Source organism: Loxodonta africana, chromosome 8, assembly GCF_030014295.1.
Source record: "Loxodonta africana isolate mLoxAfr1 chromosome 8, mLoxAfr1.hap2, whole genome shotgun sequence".
In the NCBI taxonomy this organism is placed as follows: domain Eukaryota; kingdom Metazoa; phylum Chordata; class Mammalia; order Proboscidea; family Elephantidae; genus Loxodonta; species Loxodonta africana.
The window spans coordinates 21,459,854-21,480,699 of NC_087349.1; the positions used below are offsets into that span (position 1 = coordinate 21,459,854).

Sequence of the window (20,846 nt, forward strand, 5' to 3'; positions counted from 1 at the left end):
CGGTTCCCTGGTCCGGCCAGGGGGCTTCTTGGTGGGAAAGAGTCACGCTGCCTGTGCTCCCATCCTGACCACACTGATTTATGTTGCCCCACTGCAGAACCAGGGTGGGGAAGAGACACACTCGTTGGTGAGAAAATGGCCCAGCCACTTCCCTACAGCCCCTAAATCCTCTCACAGCCCAGAGCCCCGACAAGAATCCCCATAGCTGATGCCGCTCCTCCTGGCCTCTGGGGACACAGTGAGGACAGCCCAAAGACCCCTTACAGGAGGAACAGTAAATACGCACAGACAACAGCGTTGGTGCCTTACTGCTTGACCCCAGGCTCTGGAAGACGGAGAACCCCCACAGCCAATATGCTGGGGAGAGGACAGGGGTCCTGACCTGTGATTCTCTGAGCCTTTTGGGGAGAACAGCCTGAGTCTGTTTTAAGCAGCCAACCTGGGGATGCTGGGGGGCTCACCATGAGGGGTCTGCTCTGCTCTCAGATCAGATCCAGGGGGCTGAGGGAAGAGGCTCACCTGGCAACTCTCTCACTTACGGCCAGCTTGTGGCCAGTCTGGGGAAGGGCCTCCATCCTGCTTCAAGGCTGGGGCCACGATGGGGATCCATCCTGGGTAGAGTCCCTCGATAGCCCCTGCTACAGATTAGGGTGGGCAATGGGTAGGGGACACACCTCTCCCCGGTCTCATTGGCTCTGGGCTGCTCTGGTCTCAAGCTCCCGCCTCATTCAGGAAACCAGCCCGCCAGGCAGGCTGTCTCTCCTCTGTCCTCTCCCTGCCCGGCCCTCCCTCTCTCCTGCCTTTCCTCCCCGGGGAGCACCAGGTCCTCCCTGGCTGGAGGTGGGAGTATGCTCTGGGGGTCCACTGGCTGGAAACTTTTCTCTCTAAATCGGATTTAATGTTGAGGCTCCTGGGGGCGTGGCTGGCCAGGGTGGTGCACGCCTTCAAGCCCGCAGCAGGGAAGGCAAGCTCAATAAAACCCAATCAATGGCCAATCCAGCCTGTTCAGGGCCCGCTGTGCCACGGGAGGAGTGGGGCAGCCCAGGCGCCTGCCATCTGTGGCTGGCCTCAGTCCTCAGATCGGCCTGTATCTCTGAAGGGAGCACAGAGGGAGCTCACCCTTCTGCAGAGAGGAGATCCCCGCAGCCTCTTTACCCAGTACTCCACAGGGCATAGGGGAAATACCATGGCTGGGAGACCAGTACCGCCAGCCCCCCCCGAAAGGCACATGCATGCACCGTCACTCCGCACTCTCCTCCCACAAAATCTCCCGGTGTCACCTCCCCTTGGACATCATACACCCTGACCCCACCATGTTCTCTTAACCCGGATGTGCCTGTCACTCCACGGTTAAGGCAGCCCTCCCAGGGTCACAAGTAGGGAGGCTGAGGACACTCGGGACTTGCCCAGCCGGCCACTAAATTCTCTCAACCATCTAGGCAGCTCTGTTCACAGTGCTCTTGGGAACTAGCCCCAAGAGGAAGTGGAAGATGAAGACCACTGAAGCTCCCCACTGGGGGGAAGCCCTCCCACCTCCCTTGAAAAGGGCAGGGGTTTGCAGGAGAGGTGCCCAGGGGGCAGGAGGCCCCACACTGAGACTTGTGCCTGGAATGGGACCAGGCAGGCGGCGTGGGTAATGATCACTGGTCGTGATTTTGAGGCATCAGCAAATGGGCTCTTTGGGACAAATCAACTGGACTGCAAATAAACGGCCCCACCCTCCATCTCAGGTCCCCTTGGGGTCTCTGCTCTCTGAGGGAGGAAGACTACCCAGAACTGAAAAGGTGGCTTCTAGGCTCATTTGTTGAGCAGCCAGGGCCCGGGGTGGGAGTGGGAGGCGGGGGGGGGGGGGGGGGGCGGCGCCAAGATGCCTTCAGAACCTGGGCTTTCAAGCTGGTGCTTGCCACTCTAAGCCCATTGCTAACTCTTCTGGAAGGTCCAGGCCTGTGCACGCCAGGCCTGGGCACCATCTCTCCTGTCCCCCTGAAGCAGACAGGGGGCCCAGAGGCTGTCTTCTTGGATGCTGCTACAGACAGGAAACCCAAGGGGAAGCTGTACAGCCCCTTCCTGTAGGAGCTGAGGCGCTTCCCCTGCTGCTCCAGGAAGGCAGGCTTTGCCGTGAGCAGGAGCAGAGTAAGAAAAAGGCTTCTGAGGATTTGTGCTGGCTGCTCCTCAAGGCAGGGACACTCCCTCCCCCCCCGAGTCCCCCCACCACCAAAGGGTTGGTGGCCTGTGCTAATTTCCAGGGATGGGAAGGGAAGATACCGAGAGAGCCAAGAGGGCAAGTGGAGTATAAGTGGGAGCAGAGAGGCCCAGAGGGAGGCAGTGAAGTTCTCTAGCCCGGAAGCCCCCCACTCATTTTGGCAGGTGTCTGGGCCTCGGCTTGCGGAGGCAAGTTGCGAGCCAGATGGCTGCCCCATGGGGAAGGAAATGTTTATTCCTGGAACAAATTTACGGCTCCACACGGCTGTCCCACGAAATCCTCCTCAAGCTCCGAAGAGCCATGACAAATTGGTGGCTGGCTGATTTATCCCTGTCATCGGGGCTGGACCCTAAGTCAGTGGCGACAGGCTGAGGGTTGGGGTGCTCAGGCTGCCTCCCACCACCAAGCCACTGGGTTCCTTAATTGTGCATTTGTTTCCAAAAGCTGCTTTCCGACCCACCCCCTTGTCTCCTCAGTGCAGCGTCTGCAGAGGCTGATGGGCAGTAAATCTGCTGTGCTAACAGCTTTATTCGTCTCCTGGGGCAGCTTCCAGAACAGGCTTCCCTGTAGGGCCATGTGAGGGAAATTCAGACCTTCCAGTCCTGAGGCCCCGAGGGAAGAGTCTGGCTGGGGAGGAGAGACTCCCCAGTACTCTCCCACTAGGGGCTCCCCTGTAGCTCCTTACTGCTCCAATGTCACCTTCTAGGTCCACCTGAGCAGGCCTGACAGTGGTGCTTAGCCACTCTGGGGAGAAATGGAGCTGCAGCCCACCTCAGCTCTGCAAGAGACTACGACGGAGGGGCCTAACCGGGCAGCCCCTCCCTTCAGCGTGTCCATCTCCTGGTCTGGGGTCTGAGACTACCACCACCTCAGCCACTCAGTGGGGAGACCACAGCAAGGTTAGTGTGAAGTAGGGTGAAGGCCTGAGCTGGGGGACTGGCACCCATGTCCCCCTGCACCAGGCCAGCTTCCACGCGCACCTTCTCCTTCTTCTGCTTGGCGGCCTCCTCGGCGGATAGCAGGGACTTGTAGTAGGAGCTGCGTTCGGCGGTGAAGTGGACCTTGGAGAGTGCGTGCTCCACCAGCAAGACAGACAGGTTCGCTCCCTCGATATGCAGCCAGCCGATGAAGTTGCCAGCCTTGTCCATGCTCTCCACCTCCACCTCCACCTGGGGAACAGAGAGAGGGGTGTCAGCCTCCAGGGGGCTTGGCATGCAGGGAGGAGAGCAGCTCCAAGGCCCGGAAGGCTTCCATGAGGGCCCTGGGCAGCCCCCACCACCCTCACTCCATGCGACAGCAGCAGCTGGAACCAGGAGAGGGAAGGGACGCCTGACGTAGAACAGTGGGTGTTCGTGGGAGCCCTACACTGCCAGCCCCTCTCAGGACCCTTCGCTTCAGGTCTGGAAGTTGGGTCTAAGCTTTTTAGCCTCTCACATTCCAGAACCACTCTGAATAGATTTGTCAATGACTTTGAGACTCCCCTCCCCTTACAGATCCCCTTCTCTCTCTTTAAACAGAGATCTTCTGGGGTAAACTCTGACTCTCCTCAGTGTTGGCGAGGGAGCCCATGTTGGCTGTGTGCCCGTGCATGTGTGTGGCTGGGGTCGGCAGGGAGGTAGGAGCAGTGCTAGCTCCCCCAGCTCTGTGCTAGGAAGACAGGGGGCCCTGAGGGAGCCAGGCAACCTCGGGGGAGAGGTGCCTGTGTTCCCGCCCGAAGAGCTGAACGAATTAATATTTAACGAAGGTAACGCAAGAGGCTGCCCTGAACGCCAGGCAGGAACTGCACCCACACGGTGGGGCAGGTATGGGTGACCCAGCAGAAGGCTGATTTGGAGAATGAGCAACTGGAAGGAGGTGGTCACTTCCATAAGCCTGGACTGTGGGCCAGGTCAGTGGGCTAAACCCAGGAGCCCTCAGGAATCCCCACAGGGCTCCGCGGCTCCTTGGGGGGCCATCTCCATGATGGGCTTCCTCCCAGACCTCGGACCCCAGCCCTGACTGCTGACTGCTCCCCTGAGAGGAAAACCACACTGATGTGCCCTGGCGGTGGCCTATCAGCTCCCACCTCCCCTGCGTTCCCACGAAGGCAATGGCCCATGATAAATTTTTTCTTTAATTCTCTCCTGGCCTCTCTCTTCCCCTGCTAAAGGGGACTATAAATGCCTTTGCTGCCAAATGTAAAAACTTGTATTAATTTAAATGGCTTCAAGCTCGATTAAGCAATAAAATGAATGTCTAAATACCTGGGAATTTGATAGAGGCTTGGCTGGAGGCAATAGCAGCGGCCAGTGCAAGGTGCTAGGGAGGTGGTGTGGTGGTGAGCAGCCCACCCGCCTGGCAGAGCTGATTTGGCAGGGTGATGTCAGGGGACAGGACTCTCCAGGAGTGGACAGAGGTGTTTGGGTGTGCAGGGCGAAAAAGGGGGCCAGGGCCAGGGCAGCAGGCCTCTGGTTTTCCCCACCCCCAGCACCCTCTTCCTACTTGAGGCCCACAGTTAACCCTTCGAGTGGAGGTGCAAGTTCAACAATCACTGAAGTTTGGGGGCGGTACGTGGTACAGAAGGGATACACAGAGTCTGCCAGAGCTAGAAAAATGATTATAGATCCAGCTCAGCTTATTTTGTAGATGAGGAAACTGAGGCACAGAGAAAGGAAGTAGAGTCAGTAAGGGGCAGAGGTGAGAACAGAATCCAGGTTTGCCAATTTGCTGCTACAGGAGTCCCTGGGTGGCACAAGCAGTTAACACGCTGGGCTGCTAATGGAGGTTTGAGTCTGCCCACAGGCACCTTGGAAGAAAGGCCTGGTAATCTACTTCTGAGTCAAAAATTGACTCAACAGCAACTAACAACAACAGCAGTAACAAAACGGAAAGAAGCACAGTTCTACTCTGACACACATGGGGTCACCATGAGTCAGAATCGATTTGCTGGCTGGTACCTGGCTCAGTTTTGGTTTGCCTTCTCTACACTGCCTCCTAGCAGAGAGGCAGAGAACACCCTTCTCTCACCCCGCCCCCTTTTCCACAGCTTTGTGTTTCCCTGTGGGTCCTTTCTTCCCTCAGACATACCTCTGACCTCCCACTGGGCTAATGCCAGCTCCTCCAAGATCTGGGACCTGGGACCCGGGACCCAGTGGCTCAGTGGTAGAACCTGGTCCAAGTGTTGGGACGCTGGGTTCTTGCTGACCCTCTGATGGTTTGGGCCTACTCAACCCACCACCAGCTGCTGTGGGGCAGAAGCAGGGGGAACCAGCATCTAGTACCTGTAGATGATCACATGTTCCCCTTTCTCTAAGTCTGGCAACTAACTTACTAGAAGGCCTACCTCTGTGGGGCAGGTGGGCAAAATGGTGCTCAGGGAGCAACACCTTTGATAAGGTAGGTGCTCAGACAGCTCAACAGCTGGGGAGGTGACTACATCCACCAAGGAGAGTGATGGACCCCCAAAGGACCTTTGGCCACCTTCAAATGCCCAGGGCCTGGGGCCAAGGGGAAGCTCAGCCACTGAAGGTCTGGGCGGTCCTCCAGTGGGAGGGCAAGGCTGTCTGGTTGTGGAGGTGGGACAAAGCAGGGTATGGGCAGTGATACACAGGAAGAGCACCTCTTATTTCTCTTCATGTGCCAAGCTCTCTCAAACACACTCAGGGCCCAAAGGAATCCTGGGAGGCAGAGAGAAGCCTCCTGCCTTGTCTGGGGCTCACAAGATGATAGGCTGAGTGTGTGAGTGCTGAGGCTGGCTCCCACCACCAAACTGCTGGGTCCCTTGTGCTTGGTGGCTAACAAGATGCCTCCTATTCCCCAGGTGAAACCCAATGAATCTGGTACAGTCCCCGGGCCCCATCTAGCTCCTGCTCCCTGACCTCGTCTGCCACAGGGTCAGCAGCCAGTGTCCTGTCCCTAAAACTGAGGGTGACTGTCCTACTTGGGCACAAGGCCTCCCCCTGGTGGTGTGGGGTGGGCCAGTGTGACTGTGGCATGGGGCTTATGGGCAACCTCGTCGCTCTTCTTGGCACTGGATTGCTGGGATTGATGCATGAAGCCTCAGCGATAGTTGCAGAGGCACCCAGGCAGGTAAGCTCCTCTCTTCTCCCGTGCGAGCCCCACTCTCAGGCCTCACTGCACATGGTGAGCCCTAAGTTCACACCTCACCCTGAGGCCAGAATGAAGAAGCTCGCCTTTCTTGAGAGCTCACGTTAAAGACAAGGGGCCAGCAGCCACATCTAGGAGCAATGCTGCCAGGAGCAGCCGAGGCCTCTCAGGCAGAGGAAGGCTGGCTTCACACTTACCCAGTCTCTCCCGCCTGCAACTGATACGCTAACTTGGGCTTGACAAATCCCTGGGCCCAGCCAGCCACAGAGTAAAAAAATCTTTGGCCTTGGACGCTGTGCTGCCGCAGAATTCATCTCGGGTTATAGAGGGAGATAAAGCTGTCCCCCGTGGGCCTCTGCTTCCCCTTTTATTACAGCTGCCATTGCTACAGTAATTTCTCAATCAAATCAAGGCACTCAGGGGAAGGTGAGCGGGGCTTAGTGGGAGGCTGGGGCCTGGCTACTGCTCCTGCGTCCCCAGCTCACCCCTGTGCTGTGGCTACCTGCTGGACACACCTCAGCCTAGGTGAGTACACGGAAATGAAGTGGAAGTCAAAGTCTGAACACTTCTCAGCTCTGGGAGTTATGGGAAGACACGCAGAGGGTCAAGCAGGGAGCACCCAGGTTTGAGGGTGTTCATCCTCCATTGCCACCAATGGCCTCAACTGAGTACCTATTGAGTGAGGGCTTCGTGATGGATAAGCCTGGAATGTCCAGGAGCTTACGATATGGAAGGGGAGTGACATACATATGTAATCGCCAGGATACAAGGCAAAGATCATCAGTTAGCTAAGAATATGTTTTCCCTAAAATTGGTCTAATAAAACCAACTCTGTTCTTTTTTACATTGACTGTGAGGAATCTGTGGATTAACTATGCTCTTATATGGGTCCAGGTTGGTTCAAGCTCTATTTTTCCATTTGACTTTAAAATAAAATTTCTCTGATATTTCTCCTCAATTCCTAATATTTCCCATGAGGTGCCTCAATCTGAAGATAGGAGCTGGGGAGGGAAGCTCATTCCTGTCAAGTACACAAGAGGTGTCTCTTTGACCCACTGGTTTCTGCCAGCACCCAATGAGGTACCACACATGGGGTATTGTGTAAACCGTGACATGCTCTATATACAATATTGCTGCTTGTCTCTTCTGCAGCCTGGAGTGTTTCAGGAAGAAACCTGGACTCAATGGCTTCCCTAGGAGGTCTCTGACAATGGCATGTGGCACGAGGGAGTTCAGGCTTTGGGTGAAGGCCAGGGGCTGCCGGCTGGCTGGGAGTGGGCTTCACATGTGGCTGGGCACCTGTGTGTGTGCATGTGGGCTGAGAGGGCCCTCAGGGTACCACAGAGGATGAGTGTGCATGTACATGGTGGCACCAGCAATGCACAGATGGTGGCTCTTTTCCTCATCCTCCCTGCTGAAGCTGAGACCTAGAAAGACATAGCTCTGGGGAAGGGCAAAACCTCCTGAGAGACTAGAAGGTGGCTGGTGGAGCCACACCCAGAAAGCTGCTTGGTGATAACTGATTCAGACAGAGGTGGGTGGTCAACTGCCCCTTGGGCACTGAAGGATACAGCAGTGTGGCCTCACTGTGGCCCTGCTGGTCTGGGGGTCCACTGCTCTTGATGCTGGTAGTCTGTGTGCAGATTTTGTGACAAGTCCTTGCGAGCTTCAGCACCACCTCCTGTGTGAAAGCTCCCCTGGCCCCCAGCCTACAGTGGACCACCTTGTGAATGCCTATGGGCCCACCCACCCCTGGGCATTCTGGGCATTATAGGGGACAGTATCTGCACAATGAAGTCCTTGAATAGTACAAACAGTTAACACACTCAGCTGCTGAGAGGCTGGTGGTTTGAGTCTACCCAGAGGTATCTCGGAAAAAAAGCCTGGTGACCTACTTCTAAAAAGTCACGGCCTTGAAAATCCTATGGATCAGACTTATTGGTCTGAAGAGACTAAGAGAGTATGGCCCTTGGACACCCTTTTAACTCAGTACTGAAGTTCACCCTTCAGCCAAAGATTAGACAGGCCCATAAAACAAAACAAGACTAAATGGACACACTGGCCCAGGGGCAAGGATGAGAACGCAGGAAGGGGCAGGAAAGCTGGCAATGGGGAACCCAAGATCAAGAAGGGGAGAGTGTTGACACATCATGGGGTTGGCAACCAATGTCACAAAACAATACATATTGTTTAATGAGAAACTAATTTGCTCTGTAAACCTTCATCTAAAGCACAATTAAAAAAAAAAAAAAAACAAACCCTATGGAGCACAGTTCTACTCTGAAGTACGTGGGGTCACCATGAGTTAGAATTGACCCAATTGCAACTTTTTTTTTTTAAAATACTGCAGAGAGTAAGAGCGCTGCGCTGCCTGAGTTTCTCTACCTACCACCGATGTGAACTTTGGTGAGTCACCTAAATTCTTTGTGCCTCTGTTTACTGTTCTGTAAAACTGGGGTTGAAGGAGTATCCACCTCATAGGATTTGTCACGACGACTAAGCGAGCTAATATAAGTATGTTAAGTACTCAGAAGAGTGCACATAAATGCTTTATCATCATCATCAATTATTTACTTCCTAGTAGGAGCAGTTATTTCATTTTCAAATATCTTCATTTTCCAACTAGACTGTAAACTCCATGACTGGGTCACGACATGGCAGTAAAGAACATGGATTGTGGAGTCTGACAGACTTGGGTTCAAATCCTGGCTCTAGGATTTGATCTCTCCCAGCCTGTTTCCTCGACTGTGAAATGAGGAGACCAATCCTTATCCTGAAGCGTTCTTCATATTAAACGAGGCAATGCAGGAGTGCTTCCTCTTCCCTTTAACAAATGACAGTGGACTTGCTGGCCTGGTCCTGCATCCCCAGGATAGTACACCCAGCAGCAGTCCTGCTCAGCCAGGCTGTATACTAGAATCTTCTTATCCTTGTTTAATAATTCCTGCCATCACCTCCACCCCCTGAAAGCTTTGGGCTTCTTACACCCTGGGGTCTTCACACTGAATGCAGGAGTGGGAGATGGGGCAAGTGGGAGTTGCCTGGAAGAGCTAATGTGTGACGGTCCCCACCTCCACCCAAATATAGACAGGTGCCTTTCTGCTGATTGGGGAGGAAGTGGAGAGGGTGTCTTTGTCCACCACAGTGCCAGAGTAAGGGGGTAAGCCACCCAGTCAGCCACACACAGGACCTGCCTGTCTGTGGCCGGGGCAGCCGGCGGGCTCTGTTGCCTCACAGTAGGACACGTCCTCCTGCTCCCAACCACATTAACGTGCCACTAATGAAATTGTTCTGGCTTATTTACCAAATTAATACAAACAGAACAAGCTGTTAATCTGCATGTCTCCTAATTGCCAAGGAAGAGCTCTCCATGCCCAGGCAACCCTTACATCTCAGTGCCCACCCAGCCAGGCTGTGGGCTCACCCTCCGAGGTGAGAGTGGGTGGGGAAGGGGAGGAATGGGGGAAGGGACTGAGGAAAGAAGAGAACTGGAGCTTCCTCAGCTCTCCATAGCTGAGAGGGAAAGAAGAGGGTGGGCAGGCGGTGGCCATGAATTTGATTCATTCTCAGTGGCACAAATTCTCTGAGCTTCAAAAATACAGACTCAGCCCTGTCCCTGCCCCCACAGTGCTCCCCTGCTTCCCCTTGTCTGGCTCTGTCCAGATCCTCGAAACAGGAACGATTTCAATCAAACAGGCCATAGGGGCTGTACCATTTCCTCCTCTTGGCACAGAGGCACATTCTCTGCCTGGGGTGAGACATTCTTTGCCTGGGGTGTGACAGGGCCTCGAGGCACAGGGCTGGTTGGGGTGTGAGGGAAGGAAGAGCTGTGAGAGCTGCCAAGGGCCCAGGGTTTATAAACATTACTAGTCAATGTGTCCTGTCCTTCCCCGGCCCACTCTCAGTCAGATTCTGAAACCTTCTGTGAAATGTAACTTCCTGTGTGTGTGAGGTGAGGAGCTAATGAACTCATAGAGGCAGTGTTGGCTGCCCTAGGTGTTCATTCAGCTGTCTGACCTAACTCTCTGGCCCAGGAACCAAGCTGCGTACCTAACAGTTCTGCTGAAAAGACCTCACACAGAAACCCCCCCGCCCCACCAACCTCCTCTGGGTCATGCTGCTGCTGCTGCTGGTGGGGGCTGCTGCACGGGAGGCTGCCTCCACCAAAAAAAAAAAAAAAAAAGGCGAGCTTAAATAAGGCAGCTAGGGCACTGAGGGCCAAAGCATTTTATAGTGAGAACAGTTGCAGGGGCCACAGGCTCTGGTGATGGCTGAGGCTGGCCTAAGGAAGGGTTCCACCTGGGGGGCTATTGGCAATGGGGGCACACACATCAGCCTTCCCTTTTGACTTACTGGGAGGATAGAGAAGAGGCCCTGGCTCCCCAGGGCACTGGCACTGTCGTTTTGCTCAGTGCCTGAGGCAGCACAGGAAATCACTGCTGCTCAGCCAGCATCAGCTGGAGGCTGCTAAATGTGCAGAATGCCTGGAAAATGGCTCCCGCCCCCAGGGGAGGTGGGCCGCCTCAGGCAGGCGAGGTTGTCCCAGGTGAGGAAGAGTTGCAGCACAGGACACCCCTGCCCTGGGGCCCTTGGAAAGGAAGACTTCTGACACCAGGGTGGGGGAGGCTGCAAACACCTCAGCTGAAGAGCAGGAGCCACGGAGCTCCCTCTGTGGAGGTGAACTCAGGGGCCCCAAGATAGTGCTCGTAGGCCCACATCTCTATCAGCAACAAGCACACAGCAGGAAGCCTGTAGCTGGGAGCAGGACAGGCAGCCTAGAGGGGAGAAGTCACTGGGTTGTGGAGAGGAAGGCTCCAGCTCCACCTCCTCCAGGCTGGCCCATCACAACCCTCTGGGCTCAGTTTCTTCATCTGTAAAATGAGAGCTGAACCAAGTTTCTAAGCGGCTTCTCTCTCTGAATTGTACAAGATTAGAGGTTGCGGGAGGTAGGTATGAGGGGGAGGCTATGACGGGGAGAAGGGGCAGTGGGTTCCCTGGGAGAGGAGGGCAGGGGGAAACCCTGGCTCTGAGGTTTCATGTGTGAATGTGAGAACCATGTAGAGAAGCAGCTGAGCCAGGTAGGAGAACTTCAGAGAGGGATGGCGGAAAACGGAGGGAGGAACTGAACACTACTGCTGGGCTCAAGGCACTTGGGCCTCTTCCCAGCCTTCTCAGTACCGTCACCCCCCCACCCCCTCCCCCCGCCACCGCAAGAGCATGAGGAACCACCCAGGGCAACAGAGTGCAACTGAGGGGCTGTTCATGCCATGGCGAGCTAGCTGTGCAGGGCGTGGAGTTTCCCACCATCGTTACTGTAATTCTGCACAGGGCGGTAGCCGCTGCCACTGCCAGAGCTGCAAACTTGAAGAGACACTTCACTTTAACACAGCAGCAGCTTAACAAGTGAACTCGGCCCTCCACTCACAGCCACACACAGACTCACCGGCTTCTTTCAGAGGCAATGAGCATTAACACAGTGCAGTTAATAATGCCGCGCTCTGGGGACTGCGAGGCACGGGCCTCCTGGGCCTCACTACCGCCAGCCTGGCGGGGACTGGGCAGGTGGGGGTGGGCGGCAGGAGGCAGGCAGCGATGTCAGTCTTCCCCTTCCCCGGCTACCTTCCCTCCCGTGTCTTCGCTCCTAGTGTCCCTTACCAGAGGACCCTTTCAAGCCCAATCCACAGGTCTGACTGCTTCTCCAGAAAACCTCTTTACTGACATCCATCCATGCTCTGGCCCAAGCCAAAGCCCTAGGAATGCCTGGAAGTCAGGCTTGGCTTGGCAGCCTGACAAGAGGGGCCTGGAAGCTCCTGGAGATGGAGGGAAGGTGTGGGCAACAAGAGAGATGATTGCTAGAAGCTTGGGGCTTTCTTCCTCCCCTCGACTGCCTTCTCCCTACTTCAGGGCTGAGGGGTGGGATGTGGGGGTGGCGGGTGAGCGCTGGTCCAGCCTGAGGCTGAGCGACACAGCCAAGCACTGCCTGAGTCTGCCGGGAAATGCAAACCTGCTGACTCCAGGCCTCTGCAAGCGGTAACACAGTTTACAAACTGACGCAATCTGTTCCTTTGGTGCAGACAATAAGGAAGGCAGGCTGTTCATCTTCCCAGGAAAACCTGGGGCTGGAGGCTAGAGGGAGATGTAACTCTCTTTTTGCCGAGGTTCGGAAACCCTGGTGGCGTAGTGGTTAAGTGCTACGGCTGCTAACCAAAGGGTCCGCAGTTTGAATCCGCCAGGTGCTCCTTGGAAACTCAATGGGACAGTTCTACTCTGTCCTGTAGGGTCGCTATGAGTCAGAATCGACTCGATGGCACTGTGTTTGGTTTTTGGTTTGGTTTTGCTGAGGTTCATGCAGGGAACGTGGCTGAACCCGGAGACCTTGTTCTGCCCCAGTCCCTGTCTATGGCACCCTCTTGGCCTCCTTCCCCAAAATCTTCTTGAGCCTGAGGCCAGCTCTGGAATGGCTTTTGAAAGCTGGGCACACTTGAGGGGCCCAGCTTCTTCTCTGACTCCCTGGCTGCCAGGGAGAAGAGCAGATCTCGCCAAGTAGATGAGGGAAGATGGCTTTCCCTCAGGTGGCTCCAGACAGTATGTTTGGTCCCAGCCCCAGTAGTCTTCGCCCGTGCCTGGCCAGTGTACCTCTCAGGCTTCAGCAGTGGACCAGGGCCCTACAGGGAATGACTTAGGGGTGAGGAGATGGGTAGCCTCTTTCGCTGAGGAAGGGGGGATGTAGTAATTGTATGCGGCTATCCAGTCTCTGATCTGGTCTGAAAACAACCAAATATTGTCCAATCGGTTCAAGTTCAAGTGCCAGTTTCCCTTTGCAGGTACCTATACCTGCATCGCACTGACCTCAAGGGCTGCTTCTGGGGACAGGTGGAGACCCCTGTCCTGTGCACTCTGACCTCGACTCTCTAGCTTCTTTACCTTGACCACTGTGGGTTTCTATAGGGACCCACACTTTCGTTTCCTCTGTCTTTATAAAGCACTTACGCTGCCATCCATAATTATGTCTTTCCCTGCCAGTTGGGAGAAAAAGAAACTAACCCGGACCTAGATCACGCCATCTTCTGCTTCCTTGGGAACCGATCTCTATCAGTTATCTTCTCTTCTACTATTGCCTTTCCAATTTCTTTCTCTACTGGTGTCTACCTCTTCACCTACAAATACATTGCCCATCTGAGAAAACCTTGCTTTGGCCTCACAGCCCATCAAGTCCACCTCTTCTTCTTTACCCAAACAGTATTCTGCACATACTCAACTTTCTTTCATCCAGTGCAGCTGGGTGTCGCGGTCAACACTCCAATATAACTACCATTCCAAAGGTCACTGAAGACCTCTAAATCGGCAGTCTTAATAATTTCTCCCCAGATTCCATTACTTTTGACATTTCAAATGATCTGACAAAGCTAAGCACCCCCTTTCTTTGTAGAAAATCTTATTCTAGGCTTCTGTGATTCCCAGTCTCGGCTTCGTCTCTCTGTTCTTTCTTGGTTTCAATTGTGAATTCTTCCCCAACAACATGGATATTCCCCAGGGTGCCATTTTAAGCTGTAGACGCTCCCCAGGCCATCTTGTCCTATCCTGTATTTCACTACCATCTGAGGTACATGACACCAAAACTTACATCTCCCGTCCAGACCTCTCTTCAGAATTCAGCACCACTCGATAAACCTCAAAAGTAGCAAGTCCAATACTGAATCTATTACCTTCACTATAAAACCTGCACTTCTACCTGCATTTTGTACCCCGACTGGTAGCAAGAGCAGCTTAGGAATCATCCTTGAATCCTTTTACATTCACCATCAATCTCCAAGCTACAGCGATTCGACTTCATAAATGCCTCTTGAATTCTTCCCCTCTTCCTTATCCTTGGAGTCTCCCGGTGGTGCAAACAGTTCATATAAAAGGCTAGAGGTTCAAGTCCACCAAGAGGCACCTCGGAAGAAAAGCATGGCTATCTATTTCTGAAAAATCAGCCACTGAAAACCCTATGGAGCACAGTTCTACTTCTGATACATGCGGGGTTGCTATGAGAATCAACTTCAGGGGCAACTGGGAACTGGTTGGTCTTTAGTCTTATTGCCCCTCTCTGAGCTCAGAGTCCTGGCTCTGGGTAAGTCTCCTCGCTGGTGCCCCTGCCAACAGTTTCACCTCTCTCTAATGACTCCTCCACAATCCTGCATAGTGGGGCACATCACAGGCAGCACAGCAGTGTGGTGAGAAGGGGGCTCTAGGGACAGACTACCAGGTTCAAATATTGGTCTACTAGCTGGAAATCCCGGTGGCATAGTGGTTTAGAGCTATGGCTGCTAACCAAAAGGTCAGCAGTTTGAGTCCATTAGACACTCCTTGGAAACCCTGAGGGGCAGTTCCACTCCATCCTATAGGGTCACTATGAGTCGGAATCGACTCAATGGCTACAGGACTTACTAGCTACCTGACCTTGGGTGAGTTGTTTAACCTTGCTGGGCCCACGTTTTCCTATTTGTCACATGGGTACAATAATAGTACCTACGTCAAAACGCTTTTGTAAAGAGTAAGTGAATTAAGTTAAATACTTGGGAGTCTAGCATATAGTAGGCACTCAATAAATGCTGTTGCCTTTGGGGAAAAAATCCAAATCTGATCACTTCACCCTTCTGCTGAAATCTTTTCCTTGTTCTCTGCTAAAGTTCCAACTCCTCAGCACAGTATACACATCTCATACTCGGCTCTCTCCGGTCTCAAGTTCCACCCCTAACCCTCGTTACTTTGCTCTTGTCATGCCGACGACATCTTGTCATGCCACACGCTGTGCTGTTCCAGGCCTCTGCACATGCTGTTGTCTGTGGCTGGATCGTTTGTTTCTACCTCACCCACAGACTCCGACCTACCCCATCCATTAACCATAATAACCACAGGTGTGATTTCACTTGCATCATTCCATCAGTTGTTGCTGTTGTGTGCGATCGAGTTGATTCCAACTCACAGTAACCTCATGTGACAGAGTAGACCTGCCCCACAGGCTTTTCTAGGCCGACATCTTTATAATAGCAGATTGCCAGTCTTTCTCCCAGGGAGCTGTTGGTAGGTTTGAACCGCCAACCTCTAGGTTAGCAGCTGGGTTCTTAACCATTGCACCACCAGGGTTCCTTATCATTTACTTAGGTAATGCTTTCCTCCCTAGCATTGTGGTCATACCACTATTACACAGTATTATCATGAGCATTTACGCATGGCACCTTACTAATGGCAGATGGCAGGCATTCAGCAAATAGACACGAAAGGTGAAAGGTCTGAGCTTCCCCAGGTCACCAGCAGTGAACCAGGAGAGGGAAAGTTCCTGGGATGGAAAACGGTCTTTGGGGAAGCCCAGTGGCACCAAATTGATTGCTCTGAGGGGCAGAGACTAGCTCTGGTCAGTGCAGCCAGCAATGATGCCTCAGAGTTGCCTAGGCACCGTGGGCAGCTGGCTTTGCCTATACTGGATCTGACCGAGCGAGGATGGGTTCCTCTCCTCACCCAGGCCTGAGTACCTGGGCCTCACCCAGGCTGTGTCTGCTCCATCTTGTCTCCTATACACCTACCACCCCTGGCCACCAAGCCCTCAGCAAGGAAGGGTGGAAAGCAAAAGGACATGGGACAGCTAGAGGAAGAGCTATGAGGACATGACAGGAGAGAACAAGACGGAGCAGAGGCTGGGGTGAGGCCAGAGATGCCATGAAGCCCGAGGCCCTGGGTCCCAGACACTCCAGAGTGCTAACTCCTCTGTGCAAAGGGGCTGGGTGGTGCTGGTCAGGCCACAGGCGCCTTTGGGGCCACCTGAGCCCATTGGCTGAGAAAGCCTGAAACTACAAGTCCCTGCCAGATGCTAGAAGGCCTCAGGCCCTGCGAGAGGGCACAGAAACCTTACAGGAGAGGCAACTGCTGCTGAGTGGTTGGAGGCAGCCTGGGCTTGGACTGGGAAGCCAAGCCCTGGCTCTGAACATGGCCATGGGAGCCACTTAGAAGATGTCCTGAGTGGGCAGGAGTGGAGGAACGGGGGACAGAAAGATCCTCCTCCCTCACCTGGTCTCTGGAAAAAGGGACACAGACACCAAGCCTGCTTACAGGTCAGAAAAAGCACTGAGAGAGAAGAATCAAGCAATTTCCTTGTTTCATTAAACCGAATACAGCAAATGGCAAACAATTTCTATACAAAGGCACAGAATGTTCCCCACCCCTCCATCACCACCAATGCAGACCAACCCACTGAAGGGGTAGTCCAAGCACTGGGTGGGGGGTGGGGGAAGTGGAAGGAGCATGGTCATGGGGACTCCTTGCCCCCTCTTCCTTTTACCTCATGCCTCCCTTGTCATCAAGCTGGTTAAGAAGGCCGGGTCCCCTGTGACATATCTCTTACGAAGTCCCTGCCCCTTTGCTCACCCTCCCCTTCCTTAAACCTATCAAAGAGGAAGCCGGACCTGGATGTGCACCTCAGTGGGGGCCTGGGTCTGCATGTGCTGTGTGACTACCCAGGCTGGGCACCTTCTTCTGGTTTATACAGAGGCACTGTCTCAGGCTGCCCATAGACAGGACACAAAGAAAAAGTGTCTTGGCCTTCCCTCCCACCCCAGTGAGGCAAGGCCTTAGTTCCAGTACAGAAGACATTGGGCATTTGGGGGACCTGGCCTGTGTCGGACACACACTCCCAAACTCTGCTTCAAACTATTATAACACAGCGAGGAGAATGTCACATCTTTTGAGGGGATGCTGCACCCTGGAACTGTGGCCTTTGAGCTCCATGAGTGCCTGCAGGGCGGGGCTACAGTGTGCTCAGGCTCCCTTGCATGGCAAATAGGCTTCTTGGTTGTATGACCTGAGGGCAAGGAGCTTTGTGGCTTCTCAGTAATGCAAAGAGAAACCCATGGTAAGAGCCACCCATTAGAAGGTTTGAGCATGTACACAGGAGACGTGGAGAAACACAGCATGCCGGGGGGGCCAGCTTCTGCTGGTGAATGACCCCCGCCCCTGCCCGCTTCTGTGTGTTGAGGCTGGGTTTCCTCACTGATGACTTTTTACTGCTAGTAGCAATTAAAGTATGGCATCTCTCACATTGTCCCAGTGGAGCTCCTAGTGCAGCAGTGGGGTCTGCATTTGGAGACATCTGGGTGAAGTCAGCAGCCTTGCTCCCCTCCCCCAGAGCATTCTGACCCCCAGCTCCTCCACCAAGGCCTCCTCTTCCTCCTGCACTTGCCCTGCTGTCCCTGACATGGGCTCTTGATGCTCTTTTGGGCCTTGTGATCAGCTCCGAGCTGAACATGCCCCAAGTCACTGGCGTGAGATCAGGGGCACCAAAAGGGAGAGTGTCAGTGGCAGGAAAGGACACACAGGATGGCACAGCCGCGTGGTTGTTGACACCACTCTGTGCATCCTGCTGACAGGAGCCAGGGGCCCATTAATCCCCATTATTTCTCTCTCTCCCATTTCAACCAAATGTCCCAAATATGACTCTGCTTAACAAGGTCCCAGGACACTTTTTGCCTGGGCTGATTGTGCCTGTTCTCCGGCAGGAGCTGTCCTGGGCTCCCTCAAATGGGGCAGGGCAGCCTTACTTGCCCTTGGTCGCCTCATAGCTTTGTCGTGCTAAGGAGAATTCCACTGACACCTGCTCTCCTCTTCACGTGGGGTGCGACCCCCCCCCCAAGGTGGGCGTGTTCTAAAATTGAGATGCTCAGGGTCTCTGGCTAGGACCTCCTAGAAGTCATCATCAGGCTGACTCTGGAGGAAGAACAAAGAGCCTGGCCCTTGCAGACTCCCAGTGTCCTGTTTCCGGCTCCTCTGTCAGCCGAACACTTGGGCTGCTCCTGCAGCCAATGCAGCTCTTCCCACCCTGTGCTTCCTGCCACAGTGCCCTCCGAAAAGGCTCTGAGACTCTCACCACCACCCCACCACTCAATGTAAATACCATTTAAGCAATTTGGTTTCTTTTATGCTATTTGAAGGTGCTCTTAATTGCCCAATGGTCCTGAGCTGCTGCTTGGAGCCAGTGGGCATGAAAATGCTGAGAGGGAAGGTCAGGAGCAGCAAGAAGGATGGTAAAGGCCAGCCCCATCTCGATCTCAAGTGGGTGCTCCCAGAGATGGTGCAGGGAAGAAGAGGGAAAAAGAAGGGCTAAGAGGAGTTCCCAACATGTTGTATCTTCTCAAAGAGGAAATGCAGTGAATGGTGCTCACCCCAACAACCTCATTGTCTCTGACTCCCTTCAAGGAACCTCTGGTCCTGGGTTGGCCAAGCGCTTGCGTGTGCTCTGCAGACCACCTCCTGTGGCCCTGCCTGTCTGATGTCACCAGCTGCATCCCAACCCGACCAGACTGAGATCTGTTTATTTGCAAATAAAGGACCAGGAGGCAACCCCTGTTAGGAAGTTTCTGTGCAAAAGTGTAAAATGGAAATGTGTGAAGCTGTGTGTGTTGGGCATCCCCACACCAAGCTTGTCCTCCAGGAAGCTGACCCAGATTCGCACTTCCTAACAATTCACTCCACCTGAGTGTCATGCTCCTCCCGTATCCACTTGCTTTTCTGAATACACTGTCCTTTACACAGTGTGACCTCTCAATGAAGCTCCTTTCCTGTGTCTTTTAAAGCCTCCTCTCCCAGCCTCAGCCCCCACAGCCTGTCCAGGTTCAGCAGGATTCAGTGCTGGGAGGTGCCTGATGGAGGAGGATCAGGGTTCTGGGAAGTGCCTGATAAGAGAATCAGGGTTCTGGGCAGTGCTGGGGGTGCCTGATGGAGGAGGATCAGGATTCTGGGCATTGTTGCGGGGGGGGGGGGGGTGCCTGATGGAGGAGGATCAGGGTTCTGGGCAGTGCTGGGAGGTGCCTGACAGGAGAATCCGGGTTCTGGGCAGTGCTGGGGGGGTGCCTGATGGAGGAGGATCAGGGTTCTGGGCAGTGCTGGGGGGGTGCCTGATGGAGGAGGATCAGGGTTCTGGGCAGTGCTGGGGGGTGCCTGATGGAGGAGGATCAGGGTTCTGGGCAGCGCTGGGGGGCGGGGTGCCTGATGGAGGAGGATCAGGGTTCTGGGCAGTGCTGGGGGGGGGTGCCTGATGGAGGAGGATCAGGGTTCTGGGCAGCGCTGGCGGGGGGGTGCCTGATGGAGGAGGATCAGGGTTCTGGGCAGCGCTGGGGGCGGTGCCTGATGGAAGAGGATCAGGGTTCTGGGCAGTGCTGGGGGGTGCCTGATGGAAGAGGATTAGGGTTCTGGGCAGTGCTGGGGGTGCCTGATGGAAGAGGATTGAGGGTATTTGGCAGGGCTCTTTTGTTTCTGGGCAGCACCTTCCCCGTGGCTATATCCTTAGCTGCTGTTTAGAGCTTTCCTAACAAAGACAGCTTTGAAGGCCGGGTGAGCAGCAGAAAATGCAGGTTAACATTACAGTGGAGTTCAATGTACACTGTGAGAGAAGACTGCTGTGATTCAGAACAGCAGCTCCAGAAAGATCCAGCAGGGTTGAGAAGGAACAGGGATGCCCAGTTGAACTGATTAAAGAGATGAGAACAACCAAAAATGATTAGGGTTCTTCAGAAGTGGAAGAGAAATGGGGAGGGAATGGAAGCATATAAAGGTCACTGAGGACATGTAAGGAGACTAGGACTTACTGTGACAAACAACCAGGAGATAGTTATCTGGCATCTGCTAAGTAGGAAAGCACTGCTTTGGGCACCACAGCAGATCCAAAAGGAGAAAAACTGAACTTCTGTTTTCAAAGAGCTTGAGGTTTAGTTGAGAAGACATGATGAAATCACATCATGTCTGTTGGTGACAAAATCCCACTTAAAACCCATGACCCTCGAGTGGTACAGGCAGCAAGTACTAGGCGGATTCAAAGGAAGGAGCCACATCTAAGGGCTGGTAAGTCGGGACACTCTTTAGGAAGGCGCTGGGCCTTAAGGACAGGTGGGACATGCCAGGTGGGCAGAAAGGTAGGGTAGGAGAAGGAGACTCATAGCGACCCTATAAGACAGAGTAGAACCGCCCCGTACTGTTTCCAAGGAGTGACTGGTGGATTCGAACTGCTGATCTTTTGGTTAGTAGCCGTAGTTCTCAATAGCTATGCCACCAGGGTTTCCAGAGGAGGAAAGGGGGTAGAATTTTAGGAACAAAGGAGGCTAAGATCAGTGGAGGGGCGAGAAGATATTAGAGAAAGAGGCCATGACCGTGAGAACAGAGGCCAGGTAGAGGCATGGTGGCTCAGAAGGAAAGCTACAGTGGCTGACCCTGAGGGATGGAGTGACAGACAAGTCAGAGGCCAGCCCTTTCTGATACAGATCTGGGATAGATGACCTAGAGGACGGAGTCTGGACACACATAGGAAGAAAGGGAAGGAGGGAAGAAGGAAGGAAGGAAGGAAAGATAGGGGCCTGAATAAGATGTGTGAATCCTGTACAATCATGATGGCGGGAGGCAGAAATGGGAAGAAACTGAAAACCACAGTGGTATTTTTTTAACGGACTGCGCTGAATGAGCACCAGTGTGCAGAGAGAGCAAAGGAGTCAGTAAGAGGAGGAAAAGGCTGAAGGCCCAGCTAGCCTCTCACCAG

At 53.9% G+C, this 20,846-nt stretch overlaps 1 protein-coding gene across 1 annotated transcript in view; it reads right to left on the reverse strand.

Moving 5' to 3' along the window:
• The window catches only part of SND1 (staphylococcal nuclease and tudor domain containing 1), a 487,657-nt gene that overhangs the window by 12,478 nt on the left and 454,333 nt on the right, over positions 1 to 20,846 (reverse strand). Inside the window, exon 17 of the mRNA XM_003407249.4 lies at positions 3,184 to 3,372. Within this exon, the coding sequence (XP_003407297.2) occupies positions 3,184 to 3,372 (189 nt within the window). The remainder of the gene's footprint in view (positions 1 to 3,183; positions 3,373 to 20,846) is intronic.